This window comes from Puntigrus tetrazona, unplaced genomic scaffold (genome assembly GCF_018831695.1).
Source record: "Puntigrus tetrazona isolate hp1 unplaced genomic scaffold, ASM1883169v1 S000000769, whole genome shotgun sequence".
NCBI classification, from domain to species: Eukaryota; Metazoa; Chordata; class Actinopteri; order Cypriniformes; family Cyprinidae; genus Puntigrus; species Puntigrus tetrazona.
In genome coordinates, this window is record NW_025048378.1 from 533,112 (window position 1) to 547,500 (window position 14,389).

Sequence of the window (14,389 nt, forward strand, 5' to 3'; positions counted from 1 at the left end):
ATTAAAAGAAATGCACTGAAGTCTGCGTTTGAGGACATATAACCAGCATGCCTCGAAATCACAGGCTGACGAAATCCCTAAAGACAAGCGAGACGAACTTTTCTCTGTTTATTGCAAAAAAGCGTGCTGATCACGAAACACGTGCCACTTTTGATCGCGTGCTGTTTTCGGATCCGACAGATGGCGCCAAACATAACGTGCTCCTCGAAAACATCCCGCAAAAAGTGTTTTCCGAGCAAAGGGCATTTCTGTGCATCTTCCGAGCACGCAGAGATCCTTATTGTCGTTTTTAGCCAAACCCTCCTAGAATTAGAGACACGAGCCTGACTGAACTCAGTTTATTGGGCCAAAAGAGAGAGATGCCCCAGAGCCAAGGGTTACAGACCTGCCTTTTTCTCAAGCCTTGCCCTGGGATGCTTTTAACCCTGAAGTGAGCCTCAGAGAGGACCAGGAGAACAGCATCCCAGCCTTGTCTTGAAGACTCAGTCTCTTCTGCTCAGCAAGCATGCTTTCACTTCATCCAAAACACAGCAGAAGCGGTGATACTGTGAAATGTTTTTACTCTTTAAAATAAAAAATGGGTTAAAGTATCATTTATTTCTGTGTATTTTTACTCCAGTCTTCAGAAATCATTCTAATATACTGATTTACTGCCGAAGAAACATTCATTATTATTATTATTATTATTATTATTATTATTATTATTATTATTATTATTATTATTATCGATATTTAAAACAGCTGAGTAATTTTTTTCAAGATTCTTTGATCAATAGCAGCATTTATCTAAAATTAAAATTTTTTTAATTAAAATTAGATTTTTAAACATTAATGTTATATATATATTAATGTTTAAAATTTAAATAGATATTATTAAAGTTGGCTTAATTAGCGAAACATTATTAAACCTCTCAAAAGCTTGGAGTCAGTATATTTTATTTGACTTTATTTTATTAATGTAAATAGAATTAATGTAAATATTAATTAAGATTTTATTTAGCCAGAATTATATATATATATATATATATATATATATATATATATATATATATATATATATATATATATATATATATATATAAATAGAATTAATTTTATTAATTAATATTTTATTTAATGTAAATTATATATATATATATATATATATATATATATATATATATATATATATATATATATATATATATATATATATATAAAATATATATATATGTGTGTGTGTGTGTGTGTGTGTGTGTGTATGAATATAATTTAAAAAAATTATTAATATAGAAAGCAGATATTTTAAATAGTACAAATATTTCAATTGTACTGTACATTAAACAAATGCAGGTTTGGTGAGCAAAAGCAACATTAAAAATCTTACTGGACCACAATGTTTGACTGCTAATATATAAATGCATTTTCCTCACATATGCCCATGAATAACCTGAGATGCTGAAGAGGCAGAGCTGCTAAAGATGCATCCCACTGTACGCCGCACACATGTCGAAAAGCCAAACGGATGCGGGCCTGATTTGAGAATGCTTAATTATTTCCTCCTGATTGAATATTCAGATATTTAAATAAATGGGGGGCAGCACACTTTAAGCCCCCCGTTGTCTTGTTTGGGTGGCAAAGCAAGCGTACTCGCGCTCACAGCTTGAACAGGAGACCATACACCAGTCCTGCTGTTCGGAGCACATGGCTCATTACTGAGATTCATCTGCAGCCCGCTTTTTTTGCCAGAAACCTTGGCAAGCCGACTTCAGGACTCCGGGCCACGACTGAACTGAAAAGGCTGGAGATGAACACGGCTGACTCGATGGCACCTGACAGCACGCATGAGCCGAGCAGGTACACGGCCTCATTATGAATGTGTTTTAAACACAATATCGAGCGTGCGGCCCCAGGTGACCCGTCCATATCACCATCACAGCGTTTCCCCCCACGATGGACCTCAAGCAGCACAAACACCAAATCTGCAAAACCATCTCTTTTTGCACAGTTCTCTCTAACACGCAAATAACAGGAATTAATATTATGGCAAAGGTGTTTGCGGCTGTTTTGAGATGTGTTTGTGATATTTTGAATGCAAACGTTTTAAGCAGATGAAATAAAACTCTGGGCACCAGCGCCATCCAGCGCTCAGATGCAATATATCATCTTAATATTTCAATGCCAAACATGGCCCAGTGGGTCTTCTTTATTGTTATAGCCATTGTGTTACAAGAAGAAGATTTAAGCATATATATATATATATATATATATATATATATATATATATATGCAATTAAATAGTGCACTATTAATATTATAATAATATATATATATATATATATATATATATATATATATATATATATATATATATATATATATATATATATATATATATATATGCAATTAAATAGTGCATTGCAGAAAATTGAATTGAATCCTACCTCTCAGATCAAGTGTTTTTCCATTTCTGTTTCAATCAAATACATTTTTTCATGCCCAAGTAGTGGTTCGCCAAAAATATATTTTTTTAAATAAATGGTATGTTACCAGGAAAGATATATTAAAAAGTTTTAACGCAGTCCTATTTGTTGTGGTTCTTAATAATGCAACGCAATTGCTTTCTTAAAATGCAACCACATTAAACAGCGCCCCCAAGCGACATTTTAGCGACTTTTATTTTGAAAGCCGGCCTCGCGCTTTATTATGAAATCCGCGCGGTCTTCTCCCGGATGTTTTTCTTAGCGGTAAAACATACGGGACTCATCGTTCATTGTTTTCAAAATGAAGGATGCCCGTTCAGATCGACGTCCGCTGTAGTTTCGGCTGCGAAACACGCGACAGTTTAATTCAGAAACAGCCGCCCCAGACCGTTGTGAGCAGACGTTAGCAAGGCGGCCGCCGCGAGCGCGCGCGCGTTAGCAAACATGCCTCTTGGTTTAAAACCATGCTGCGCTGTCTGCAAGACGAACTCTTCTTCTATGTGGAAAAAAGGGAACCAGGGGGAAATTTTGTGCAATAACTGCACGGGTAAAAGCATGAGCAGCGGGAGCTCCGGGGCGTCCGCTTCATCCGCCATCCAGCAGAATAACGGCGGAGGAAAACAGGTGTGGAAAACTAGCTTTGCTAACCCGTCACTGAATAATCTAACCCGTTAGACACATTAGGTAATATTTGTATGGTTTAAATGGGATGATCTTGTGCCATATAATAAAAAATATTATGATTAACGATATGAAGCGCAAGGTTTGTGAAGCTGATAATGAATTAAATCGCATGAAATGAAATCGAAATAGTTGTTTGTGCGATTTCGTGTCTTTTTCAAAGATTTAAAAAAAGCAGTAGCTGGTGCAACGTCGAAACACTTCTTAAAGGAGAAGCGACTTCCGGTGACCAGACGATCAAAACCGGAAGGCTAATTTAGAAAAGAGCACTTGAGCAGTGGAAAGGAAGAATTAAATTGCGAGTCATTTACGTGCTAATATGTGTGTCTGCAAAATGACTAAATGCTATTGTGTAATCCATTAAAAAAGCACTTGTAATCTAAGTAATCCGGATTACATGTAATCAGTTACTAGCCGGCTCTGAACGCTTGCGTTAAACATTAAGGTCTAGTTTTATATCGAATTGTGACTCGAATCTTTTTTTTTTACGTTGCAGTCCAAGCAGGAGATCCACAGACGCTCGGCTCGGTTACGGAGCACCAAATACAAAGCTCCGGCGTCTGAGAAGAAAGTGTCCACCAAAGGAAAGGGCAGACGGCACATTTTCAAACTGAAAAACGTAAGCGCTTCGCTTTCTTGCGCGTACAGTCCATGCAAAGCAAAAAAATGCAGCTCACCAATGTATGTGAATGGGTGCCGACGCTTCGAGCGAACCGTTCTTTTGATGAAAGATTGTGTGGGCATTTATTTCTTAAATTTTTCCAGCCTATCAAAGCACCCAGAGTCCGTATATATGTTATTTATTATTAGTATTTTATATATCTAAAAATACAATTATTATTGTATTATATATATATATATATATATATATATATATATATATATATATATATATATATATATATATATATATATAATATATATATATATATATATATATATATATATATATTTATATTTCATTTTATATATATAAAAGATACATTTATTGTATTGTATTTCTTTTATATATATATATATATATATATATATATATATATATATATATATATATTATATTTTATATATATAAAAATAAATGTATTATATTTTATATATATTATTTATTACTATTATATAAAATAAATTTAATGTATTTTTATTTTATTATATATAAATTTAATGTATTATTTTATATATATATATATATATATATATATATATATATATATATATATTAGTATTTTATATATACATATATAAAAAAATAATGTATTATTGTATTTTATTTTCTATTAATATTATATATATTTCCGCAGCCTATCAAAGCACCAGAGTCCGTGTCAACGATCATCACGTCAGAGTCCATGTTCTACAAGGTACTTCTTTCCGCAGTTCGTTAAAAATGTTTTTCTGACTCCTCCTACTCACCGATCTACCCGTCTTGTGTTCAGGGCGTCTATTATCAAATAGGAGATGTCATTAAAGTAATAGATGAGGACGACGGTAAGCCGTATTATGCGCAGATCCGTGGTTTCGTCCAGGACCAGTACTGTGAGAAAAGCGCGGCGTTAACGTGGCTGATCCCGACTCAGGCCAGCCCTCGAGATCGGTTCGATCCCGGCACGTACATCGTTGGTAAGTTCACGCAGACGTGCACACTGTTCGCTTTGATGGACAGACAAGAAGTTAATATTGAGAGAGTTACAGTTTAGACGCAACACTGTCTGTTTGGACGAAGAAAAGAAGCCCCAAATAAAGCTGGAGCAGAACATTAGTGACTCTGGAGCACGAAAGCAGTCATAATAGACAACAATGCATTATATGGGTTAAAATAATTTTTACTTTATGCTATAAATTATTAGGATGTTAAGTAAAGGTCTTGTTCAATGAATTTTGTATAAAAAAATAAATAAATCAATAAATATATATATATATATATATATGTAGTATTTTATATACAAAAATTTATTATTTTATTATATATATATATATATATATATATATAGTATATATATATATATATTATATTAGTAGTATTTTATATACAAAAATTTATTTTTATATGATATATATATATATATAGTATATATTTTATATTATATATATATATATATATATATATATATATATATATATATATATTTATTAGTAGTATGTGTATATATATATATATATATATATATATATATATATATATATATATATATATATATATATATACATTTATTATTGTATAAATGTATATATTTTTTTTATTTTATGTTTTTACACCCTTGGATCCCACATTTTCAAATAATTGCATGTCCAAATATTGTCCGATCCTACCAGACATCAATGGAAAGCTCATTCATTCAGCTTTCAGATGATGTGCAAGTCTCAACTTCGCATATGACTGGTTTTGTGGTCTGGGGTCACATCTGCGCACATTTTCGTTGAATGAGTGAATCATTTGAGTCAGTGATTCAAAAATCAACTCGCAGGCCGTTTCACGAACAATTTGTTCTTAATGAATCAGCTTGAACGAACGATTCGGCTTTGTTGTGGTTTATCCATAAACCGTCACAAAAGACTCGCTGCAAAATATCGTTTAAAAAACAGATGCAAATGCAATCTACTCCGATGTCAAGTCTGCATTGAATCGTTAATTGGATTTGGTGATCCTGAATATCTTTTAAGGCCCCGAGGAGGACTTGCCGAGGAAAATGGAGTACCTGGAGTTCGTGTGTCACGCCCCGTCGGAGTACTTCAAATCAAGAAGCTGCCCTTTCCCCACGTTACCGGTCCGTCCGGAGAAGGGCTACGTCTGGACTCATATAGGACCGACGCCTGCTGTGGCCATCAAAGAAACCGTAGGGTGACGCCAAACCCTCAGGATCGGACTGAACCGAACGCTTTTTTATTTACGTGACTTTCCGTATCGTTTCAAACACAGGCGTGTCGCGCTCCGTCCTTCCCCGGGTGAGTCTTCTGAGCTCTCGCTGCTGCTGGAGAAGGCGGCGGCGTTCAGAAGATTCAGATTTCAGCCGAAAAGCGGACGCGAGCAGAAATGCCACCCTGGACCACGAAACCAGGGCGATTTGGGAATGATCGTACATCATCTGAATGAAAGGAAAACACTTTAATGTCTGCTGTGTCAGGACAGGACTGTAAAGGGTGATTAAAAAGATGGAAGCCGGGGGTGGAAGAAAAAAAAAAAAAGCAAATATTGAGAAAATCAGATTTTAACGTTCACATGCGTGTTACTGATCAAAACATTTACTGAATATCTTCACGGAACGCGGCGTTTAATTTTTGGCATGAAATAAAAATATTTTGACCCACACACGGTGTATTTTGGCTGTTGCCGTTTAATGATTACTTTGATTTTAATACCATTTCTGGAACTTTTCTCACGCTTCGGTCTCGATCCTGTTTCTTAAAGTCCTCCTCTACCGGTGCGCAAAAATCTATATTTAAAAAAAGCCTATTTTGAAACCGACCTCTTCAGGTTTCTCTGCTGCTGTGTCTCTTCAAGCTACGGTTTAATTTTTACCTTGAGTTTCTTTATTTGGTTTAAAACGAGTCTCTTATTTAGGAAAGCTGTCCCCTGGCCTGTAATAAAATGTCTTCTTCGTGCATCATGCGATCAGAGTCCCCGAAACGTTGGGCTTTCTGTCTGTAGGGGAAGATAACTTAATGGTTTTTGTTTTCCGGTGAAACCCTTTGGAGTAAAAGAATAAAGCGGTTTTCCCGTCAAACTGAACGCTTTTATTATAAAACGCCAGAGCGTGGAAGCGGTCGTCTCATTCGTCGTCCTCGTCCCGCGGGAGCGTCTTCAGCTGCTCCGGATGCTCTCCCCTGCCGGCTTTCTTGCTTCTCTGGAAGATCTCGTTGAGGTCGAACTCTCGGATGATGTTTTCCTGTAAAAGGAGGAGGGATTACCGATTGCCCCGCGCCTCCTTCGGGAGGGTGTCAGGCTTTACCTCGGTGAAGCTCCAGCCGACGGCTCTTCCCTTGCTGTCCAGGAGCGGGCGGCGCGTGATTTCCCGGCCGGCCTGCAGGAGCAAGAGCGAGGGGAGCTGCTTGCAGAGCGGCGAGGGGTTCACCTTATACCTGCAACGAGAGCGGAGCACAGCGGCATCGATACGGCGGCCTCCGGAAACCAAGACGAGATTCGCTTTTGCGGTTCGCCAAGACGCATCGGCGGTGTGTTCGGCGTCGCTTCTCTCCACGACCAATCGGACGCTGTAGAATCCGATGGGCCCGCCCCCCTGCGACGCGGCGGTTTGTGGTATTTAACACTTTTAAAAACACACCGCCTCCGTTTTGTGTCGGCAAGGGTTTTGTTTTCATCCAATGCGGCTTTACCGAGCTCAAGGACTATAAAACGCTATTGGCTGTTTTTTTTTAAAGGAGGCGGGGCGGCTTGATATGCCCCGCCCAATTCGGTTTTGGTTGAAATTCAGGGGAGCTTTAACCGGTGCTGAAATAATATTTAGAGTTTGAGAAGACACTAGAGAAGACGCTTACCTCTCTGCGACTGCCCCGTACTGTCCAACGTCCACTTTGCCAAATTTGAGGCCTAAGCAGTTATACCTGGTGAACACAGTCAAAGTCATGAACCTGAAGTGTGTGTGTGTGTGAGGGGGTGTGTGGGTAGGGGTGTGTGTGTGAAGGGGTGTAGTTGTGTGTGTGTGTGTGTGTGTGTGTGTGTGTGTGTGTGTGGTGGGGGGTGTGTGAGGGTGTGTGTGTGTGAGGTGTGTGTGTGTGTGTGAGGGGGTGTAGTGTGTGTGAGGGTGTGTGTGTGTGTGTGGGGGTGTGTGTGTGGAGGTGTGTGTGTGTGTGTGTGTGTGTGTGTGTGTGTGTGTGTGTGTGTGTGTGTGTGTGTGTGGGGGTGTGTGTGTGTGGGTGTGTGTGTGTGTGTAGGGGTGTAGTGTGTGTGTGGGCGTGTGTGTGTGAGAGGGAGGTGTGTGTGTGTGTGTGAGGTGTGTGTGTGTGTGAGGGGGTGTGTGTGTGTGTGTGTGTGTGTGTGTGTGTGTGTGTGTGTGTGTGTGTGTGTGTGTGTGTGTGTGTGTGTGTGTGTGTGTGTGTGTGTGTGTGTGTGTGTGTGTGTGTGACCCACTTGAGTGACAGCTCAGCAAAAACGGGTGCAAACGACTGGCACTCTGGAGACCAGTTGGCGTAAAACTCGACGATCCACGTCACTCGGCCGTCCCTCTGCAGCTCTTCCTGAAGATACACAGAAAAACATGCTCAGAGTTTTCTGCATAAAGCGATACGACTTAATGTGAAATAATATCATTTTAATTAGTGTTGGGCAATGATTACTCGCATCTAAAAGTAAAAATTTTGTGTATAATGTGTGTGGTTTATATTATTGCCGTCAAGTAATGAATTGCATCCGAAACGTAACTAATCTTTATACGTTTCTAATGAATCGTATCCCAGCGCTAATTTTAACGTAGCAGCATTATAGATAGCGAAGCAAGATTCAAAGATGTAAGATTTGGATGATGACTTTTTACATCGGTGAGGCTTAAAAAACGATTGGATGGTGTGCAGCGGATGGGTGCCGGTCCGAGCCGGCGTTAGGTTTTTAATCGGCTGCTCGGACTCTGCTTCCGACGGCACCCATTCGCTGCGGTGCATCTATCGCTGGACGACCTCCTCGTCTCACTCACGTCTATAGTTGAGTCACTGAAGTATTTGATGCACTCGGGGCCCATGTAGATCGGCGGCTTGCATGTGATCAGAAACACTGCGGAGAAGGCACAGCAGCGGCTATTATTGTACGCGTCGCGCTCGATTGCAGGCATGTTTCCCCGTCGTTTATTTACCCACACACAGCGTGAGGTACAGCAGGCCCAGCCGCAGGTCCACTCGGAAAAACAGCACCACGTTTGCCACCTTACTGAACAGAAATATATTCCCTATGTGCTGCTCCAGCGTTACTGAAAGATGCAGAGAGACGTCCTTCAGCTTAAAACAACGCAAACGTGCATCGAGGTAAATAATAGTTGTAATAAAACTGAATGCATATAAACTTACTGGCTCTGCGGTTCTTCATCATGACGATGGCACTGAGAAACATTAAAATCTCCACCTCCCTCTATACAAATATAAGTGTATATATAAACACAACGTTTGCAAAATATTGATACTTTTTCGGGTTTTATTCATTCCAGCAAAACATGTTATTTTTTTAAGGTAAAAAAACATTACATTATTTTATTACATCTTGATACAGATTTGAGGGAAAGAAAGATATGGATACAATTATTTAAAATAAATAAATAAATAAATAAATCAGAAAGTGAGAGTAAATAAATAGAGTTTCAAATAAATGCAGTTTGATGAAAAAATGTTTCGCACAAATATAAAGCTTGTTTTTCACATTATAAACCAGTATTAACTGAAAACAAGTCAGAATATTAGAGTGATTTCTGAAGGATCATGTGACGAGACTAAAGTGAAAATTCAGATTTGATTAGAAATAAATGACCTTTTAACATATATTCACATTGAAAACAGCTAACCTAAATTTTATTAATATTTAATTTTTTACATATGTATATATGTATACATGTATGTATATATATATATGTATATATATATATATATATATATATATATATATATATATATATATATATATATATATATATATATATATATATATATATATATATATATATATATATATATATATATATGTATATATATATATATATATGTATATATATATATATATATATATATATATATATATATATATATATATATTTAAAACCAATAAATATAATTATCACATCACTGTAAATAAAACACACTTGGATAGGGTTTTTCTGATAATGCAAGTGTAAAGTGTTATTGAGTTAGAATAAAGTAACAGTAAAGTGAATAGTGCAGGCACTGACCCAGTCGAAGGCGCAGGAGTTGTTGTCTTCTCTCTGAGAAGGTAAATGTTCACAGAGTCCTGGACAGCTGCGGACGACGAGAAACGCCACACACATCAGCAGTGACAGCGAATAATAAGGCCGGTAAAACCATTTATAAACCTTCGGAAGGTAGTAAATAGCGGAAACCAGCCCTCTAATTAAACTCATGGCTGCAGGGGTTTCGCAGACAGACTCACACGTGGTGAAGAAGAGCGGAGGGAGAGTAGAAATAGACCACGGGGAGACAGCTGAGAGGTAACGTGAACTTTCGGCACGGAGAAACGCGTTTCGGGCGTACGGTTTGAAACCGGCGGCCGCTCGCTTTCCGTAGAGTGACGCGCTGGGCTGTTGGCGGGGACTTTTGTAAACATCAACAGAAACATGGAGGAGCGCGGCGAGCCGGAGTCAGCCCCAAGCGGCGCGGGCGAAGCGAACGAGGGCTCGTCTCGTCGGCACGAGTCGCTTAAATCGTCGCAGTGTAAACCGAGACTCAAGCTCTTCAGTAAAGTGATGGAGAAGAGTCTGCGGTGGCTGCTGGACAGCGCCAGGTATCAGACACGGCTTCCCCGTCCCTTTCCCGCTCCCGTTGCCTCTCGCCAAGTTAACTGTTCCGCTCTTTGTGTCAGTTTCGACAGGTTTTCCCACTATTTCCAGCCTCTGTCGAAGCAGAACCCTCAGCTGACTGAAGCCATGCACAAACAGTTCATCAGCCAGCTGCAGGCTTTAGTTCAGGTAACGTTCAAATACTCTCGACAACATTGATTGATTGATTATATATATATATATATATATATATATATATATATATATATATATATATATATATATATATATATATATGTGTGTGTGTGTGTATGGTCGAGTACGTCTGGGCGCTTTTCAAACGAAGCTTCGAATCTTTTGCGAATCGTTTGTTTCCGAAGCAGTGATTCGGAACGCGCGTCAAAGTCACGTGGTTTTGTTTAAAGACGCTTCGTTCTTAATTAAACGCTTTAAAATTTCAGCGCCTTAGATCAGTGTTTTATTTGACACCCATGTATAAAAAGGGGAGAGTTGCGTTGCTGATAAATAAACCTGACATAAAACAAAAAAACAAGCCCTTATTTGAACTGTCATGATTTTAGCGGATGGTTTTATTGAATCAAAATCAACACGCTAGCGCTGTGACAAGACTCGGTTTGCCTTTTGATATAGTAAAATGTTGGGACATTATTTACGTGACAGTTAAACACGCTTTCTAATTTATAGGCTGTAAATATCCACCGTTTTCCTGACGCAGGAACATGGAGGAGCCGTTTGTAAAGTTTATGGGTGTAGCTTCCGGTCGTCTAGTTATTTTTCGCTGCACAAAACAGTTCGTTGAAATCGAAAATTGGTGCGTTCCATCGTGTTATTTCACATAACACAATTATCTTGATTGTGAACGCGCTGGTGTCTAGCACGAACAGTTTTACAATTTAATGCACATCGTTACTTTCCTATAGCGTCTAACGAAACCGGAAGCCTCGCCCATAAGCTCACTTCAGCGTTCAGGGAGAAGGTGGATAGGGGACAGTCTTGCATTCTCATTACTGTAATGCGAAAAAAGCGTAGCCTGCCTTCATGTGGTTAAGTTGATGCATTGATTTGTGCAACATTAAACAGCGATGCACATTATCAGAGCGGCTTCAAAGTCAGTTTCATGTGTTTTGTGACGTGTGTTCAGAAAGAAATAGCCGCTGTGATCGAGGAGGGCGACCTGCAGGCGAAGTTTAAAGAGCTGGACACCCTGGAGGAGCTTGCTAAAGACACGCCGCAAGCTGCTTGGTGAGTTAACCGAACGGCTTTTAAAACGAAGGGGAATAAACGCATCAATATTTTTCACGCGCGCCACAGGCAGGCGTCCTGCTTCGAAACACGCCCGAATGTCTGCCTTTGTTTTGTTCTGCGTGACCCCGCCCACTCCCAGTTTAACCAATGGCATTTCGACACTCCAAAACGCCGGTTGGTGGAAAACCCAGCGGCCACGGAAACCAGCAAATCGACTGGGATTGGTTAAATAATATGCGCATAGTATCCTTTCGAGTTGCAGGCGACATTATCTCTCATGTTTTCCCATTTTTGAGGCTCGCGTGTTTCACGTATGGCGTTTTGGTACCGCAGGCGTCCGAGCGGCCTTCCGGAGCAGGACGTGTGCGGTGGTCTGGTGTCTTATTACAAGAAGCAGGAGGAGTACGTGCGGATACAGCTGAAGAAGCTCCAGAAGGAGAACGCAGGCCTTGCTCAGAAGGTGCAGGCCGAGAGAGAGAGCGTCTCGCTCGCCGAGCAGCGCATCGCCGCCGGGGTGGAGGAGTGGAGGGTACGAGGAAATCATCTCATTTCGGTTTTTGGCCAAAGTGAGAGATGCACATCGTGTTCGCATCGGACAATATTTAGTTGAAAATCTGGAATCTGAGGGTGCAAAAACAACTAAATATTGCGAAAATTGACTTTAAAGTTGTCCAAATTAAGCCCTTAGCAATGCATATTACAAATTTTTTGATATATTTATGGCAGGAATTCTACAAAACGTGTACTCGGTATCTTAATGATTTTTGAACTTTGACCCGTGTGATGTATTGTATACGCTCCGACCCGTGCTGCTTCTGTGCTCCGGGGTCACATTTCTTGCCACGGACTCATGCTTTGCCTCTTCTTCTCTGTCTGCAGGCGTCGCTTGAGGATCTAGAAGCCTTCGCCTCGACTCTTTCCCCATCTGAACACTTCGGGTCTCTCTAGCATCCGGTCATTTCTCGGATTTAGTGAAGATCAAATATGATTCTTTATAATTCAAATAATTGTGCGTCTGCAAGGTTTATTTGGTGATATGTGATTAACATGTGTACTTCATTCATTAAACGGCACTTGCGCTTTTTAACAACAGTGTGCATAAAGATTATCTGATTTTCATTGTATTTTTTTGTTAACAGTTTTATTGCATTCATATGATACATTGTTGCAAATTATTTTCTTCCGATATTGTGGTTATTAATGCAATAAATGCACTAATAAAATAAAATAATGTTATCTTATTAAATTTTAACCTGTTTATTTATTTATTTTAAAGTTCCCGATTTTTATTTAATTTTTTTTGTTTTTGTTTTAATTAATTTTTACCCAGGGTGCAATTGTGTGACGGATTAAGCAATTTAACAGCTTAATTAAATGTAACAAATAGTTTTTAAATGCCTGAAAGGGTATGATGGATCAGTAGTGTTAACGATCACCGTATCGTGCGTTTATGATCGTGTCTTTACGGTACGGACCGCTTTTGTTGATAACGTGATGAACGCAACGCGACCGTAACCGGCAGCCGCTCGGACTTTTTATTTGTATTTTTATATATATATGTATATATATACACAAATATATACAGTATTTAGTTATGACGGAAATATTTTCAACTTTGTTCGGACAAAATGACGCACAGCCATCCACGGGGGCAGCAGGTTTGGGGTTCTCTACCGGTAAACCGCCGCCGCCGATGCCGTCGAACCAAGCGCCGGCGGCGGCTCAGATTCCAGGACAGCTCGGGGATGAGGGGCCTACGCTGCGGAAACCCGGAGCTATGAACGAACCTTTCTATTTACTTCGAGAGCTGCCCGGTAAATACGCGAGAATACCAGGAAGGCGTGTGTGTGTGTGACTTGTAACGATGTTATTTAACGTGGTGAGCTGCATCCAGACGAGCTTTTGTGTGTGTTTTGATCCAGTTGGAAACGACCTGACGGGAAACACGAACCTCATCACGCATTATAATCTGGAACACGCTTACAATAAGTTCTGCGGCAAGAAAGTGAAGGAGAAACTGAGCAACTTTTTACCGGAGTTACCAGGTAAAACAAAAGTGCTTGTTGAATCTCCCGAGCTTCCCGTTAATGTGTAGTTTTCCAGGACATGGCAGTGTTTGAATGAGATATAAACATTAAAAAAAGTCAAAATGGTGTGAAAATGTCGTTTAACTTTGTCCAAATAACATGTTCTCAACCATGCATGTCTAATCATGTGCTAAACGTTACGTTTTGATATATTAAATGTACAAATATATAGTCTTTTCTTAATATATTAGCATAACTGTTTATTATAACTGCTTATGTGCTCCAGGGTCACTTATACCACCTTAGTGCCACGGTCGAGGTTGTCCAGTTAAAACCGAATCGGCTTCCTGTGTGTTTTTAAGAACCACGACTATAACTCCAAACTAGCCCGGTGGCTTACCAGGGCTCTCCTAAAAGTCCCACTGCAGTTATCGTGGGCCCCTTCGACCCCCAGACGTGAAGCACGTCCCACGGAAAGAGCGTTAAAGTAGCCCGGACTTGGCAACCCTGA

At 39.4% G+C, this 14,389-nt stretch overlaps 4 protein-coding genes across 6 annotated transcripts in view; 3 read left to right on the forward strand and 1 right to left on the reverse strand.

Moving 5' to 3' along the window:
* Positions 1-2,675: 2,675 nt before the first annotated feature.
* Positions 2,676-6,447, forward strand: gatad1 (GATA zinc finger domain containing 1). Its single transcript, XM_043233221.1, has 5 exons — positions 2,676-3,086; positions 3,640-3,762; positions 4,442-4,501; positions 4,577-4,760; positions 5,802-6,447. The coding sequence occupies exons 1-5, from the start codon at positions 2,907-2,909 to the stop codon at positions 5,981-5,983; spliced, it is 729 nt and encodes a 242-aa protein (XP_043089156.1). The 5' UTR covers positions 2,676-2,906; the 3' UTR covers positions 5,984-6,447.
* Positions 6,448-6,849: 402 nt separating this feature from the next.
* The window catches only part of tmx2a (thioredoxin-related transmembrane protein 2a), a 10,228-nt gene continuing 2,688 nt past the window's right edge, over positions 6,850-14,389 (reverse strand). Inside the window, exons 1-9 of one of the 3 annotated variants that reach the window (XM_043233222.1) lie at positions 10,240-10,308; positions 10,022-10,088; positions 9,153-9,213; positions 8,942-9,055; positions 8,786-8,862; positions 8,227-8,333; positions 7,635-7,700; positions 7,088-7,217; positions 6,850-7,024 (exon numbers count right to left, since the gene is read on the reverse strand). In XM_043233222.1, coding sequence (XP_043089157.1) covers positions 6,908-7,024; positions 7,088-7,217; positions 7,635-7,700; positions 8,227-8,333; positions 8,786-8,862; positions 8,942-9,055; positions 9,153-9,195 — 654 coding nt within the window. In that variant the 5' untranslated portion in view covers positions 9,196-9,213; positions 10,022-10,088; positions 10,240-10,308 and the 3' untranslated portion in view covers positions 6,850-6,907. Of the gene's footprint in view, positions 7,025-7,087; positions 7,218-7,634; positions 7,701-8,226; positions 8,334-8,785; positions 8,863-8,941; positions 9,056-9,152; positions 9,214-10,021; positions 10,211-10,239; positions 10,309-14,389 lie in introns of those variants that run through there. The other 2 variants (XM_043233223.1, XM_043233224.1) reach the window with 2 other exon arrangements.
* si:dkey-6i22.5 (polyamine-modulated factor 1) lies at positions 10,424-13,103 on the forward strand. The gene is made up of 5 exons (XM_043233226.1): positions 10,424-10,590; positions 10,669-10,774; positions 11,748-11,848; positions 12,185-12,380; positions 12,731-13,103. The coding sequence occupies exons 1-5, from the start codon at positions 10,424-10,426 to the stop codon at positions 12,797-12,799; spliced, it is 639 nt and encodes a 212-aa protein (XP_043089161.1). The 3' UTR covers positions 12,800-13,103.
* The window catches only part of med19a (mediator complex subunit 19a), a 2,595-nt gene continuing 1,514 nt past the window's right edge, over positions 13,309-14,389 (forward strand). The window contains exons 1-2 of the mRNA XM_043233220.1: positions 13,309-13,665; positions 13,774-13,896. Of these exons, the coding sequence (XP_043089155.1) occupies positions 13,446-13,665; positions 13,774-13,896 (343 nt within the window). The 5' untranslated portion in view covers positions 13,309-13,445. The remainder of the gene's footprint in view (positions 13,666-13,773; positions 13,897-14,389) is intronic.

Excerpts from the sequence above, each read along its gene's own strand:
- gatad1 (XM_043233221.1), top strand. The coding sequence starts at position 2,907 with ATGCCTCTTGGTTTAAAACCATGCTGCGCTGTCTGCAAGACGAACTCT. Across the intron at positions 4,502-4,576 it reads CAGAGTCCATGTTCTACAAG|GGCGTCTATTATCAAATAGG; the intron begins GTACTTCTTTCC and ends TCTTGTGTTCAG. Across the intron at positions 4,761-5,801 it reads TCCCGGCACGTACATCGTTG|GCCCCGAGGAGGACTTGCCG; the intron begins GTAAGTTCACGC and ends ATATCTTTTAAG.
- si:dkey-6i22.5 (XM_043233226.1), top strand. The coding sequence starts at position 10,424 with ATGGAGGAGCGCGGCGAGCCGGAGTCAGCCCCAAGCGGCGCGGGCGAA. Across the intron at positions 11,849-12,184 it reads GACACGCCGCAAGCTGCTTG|GCGTCCGAGCGGCCTTCCGG; the intron begins GTGAGTTAACCG and ends TTGGTACCGCAG. Across the intron at positions 12,381-12,730 it reads CCGGGGTGGAGGAGTGGAGG|GCGTCGCTTGAGGATCTAGA; the intron begins GTACGAGGAAAT and ends CTCTGTCTGCAG.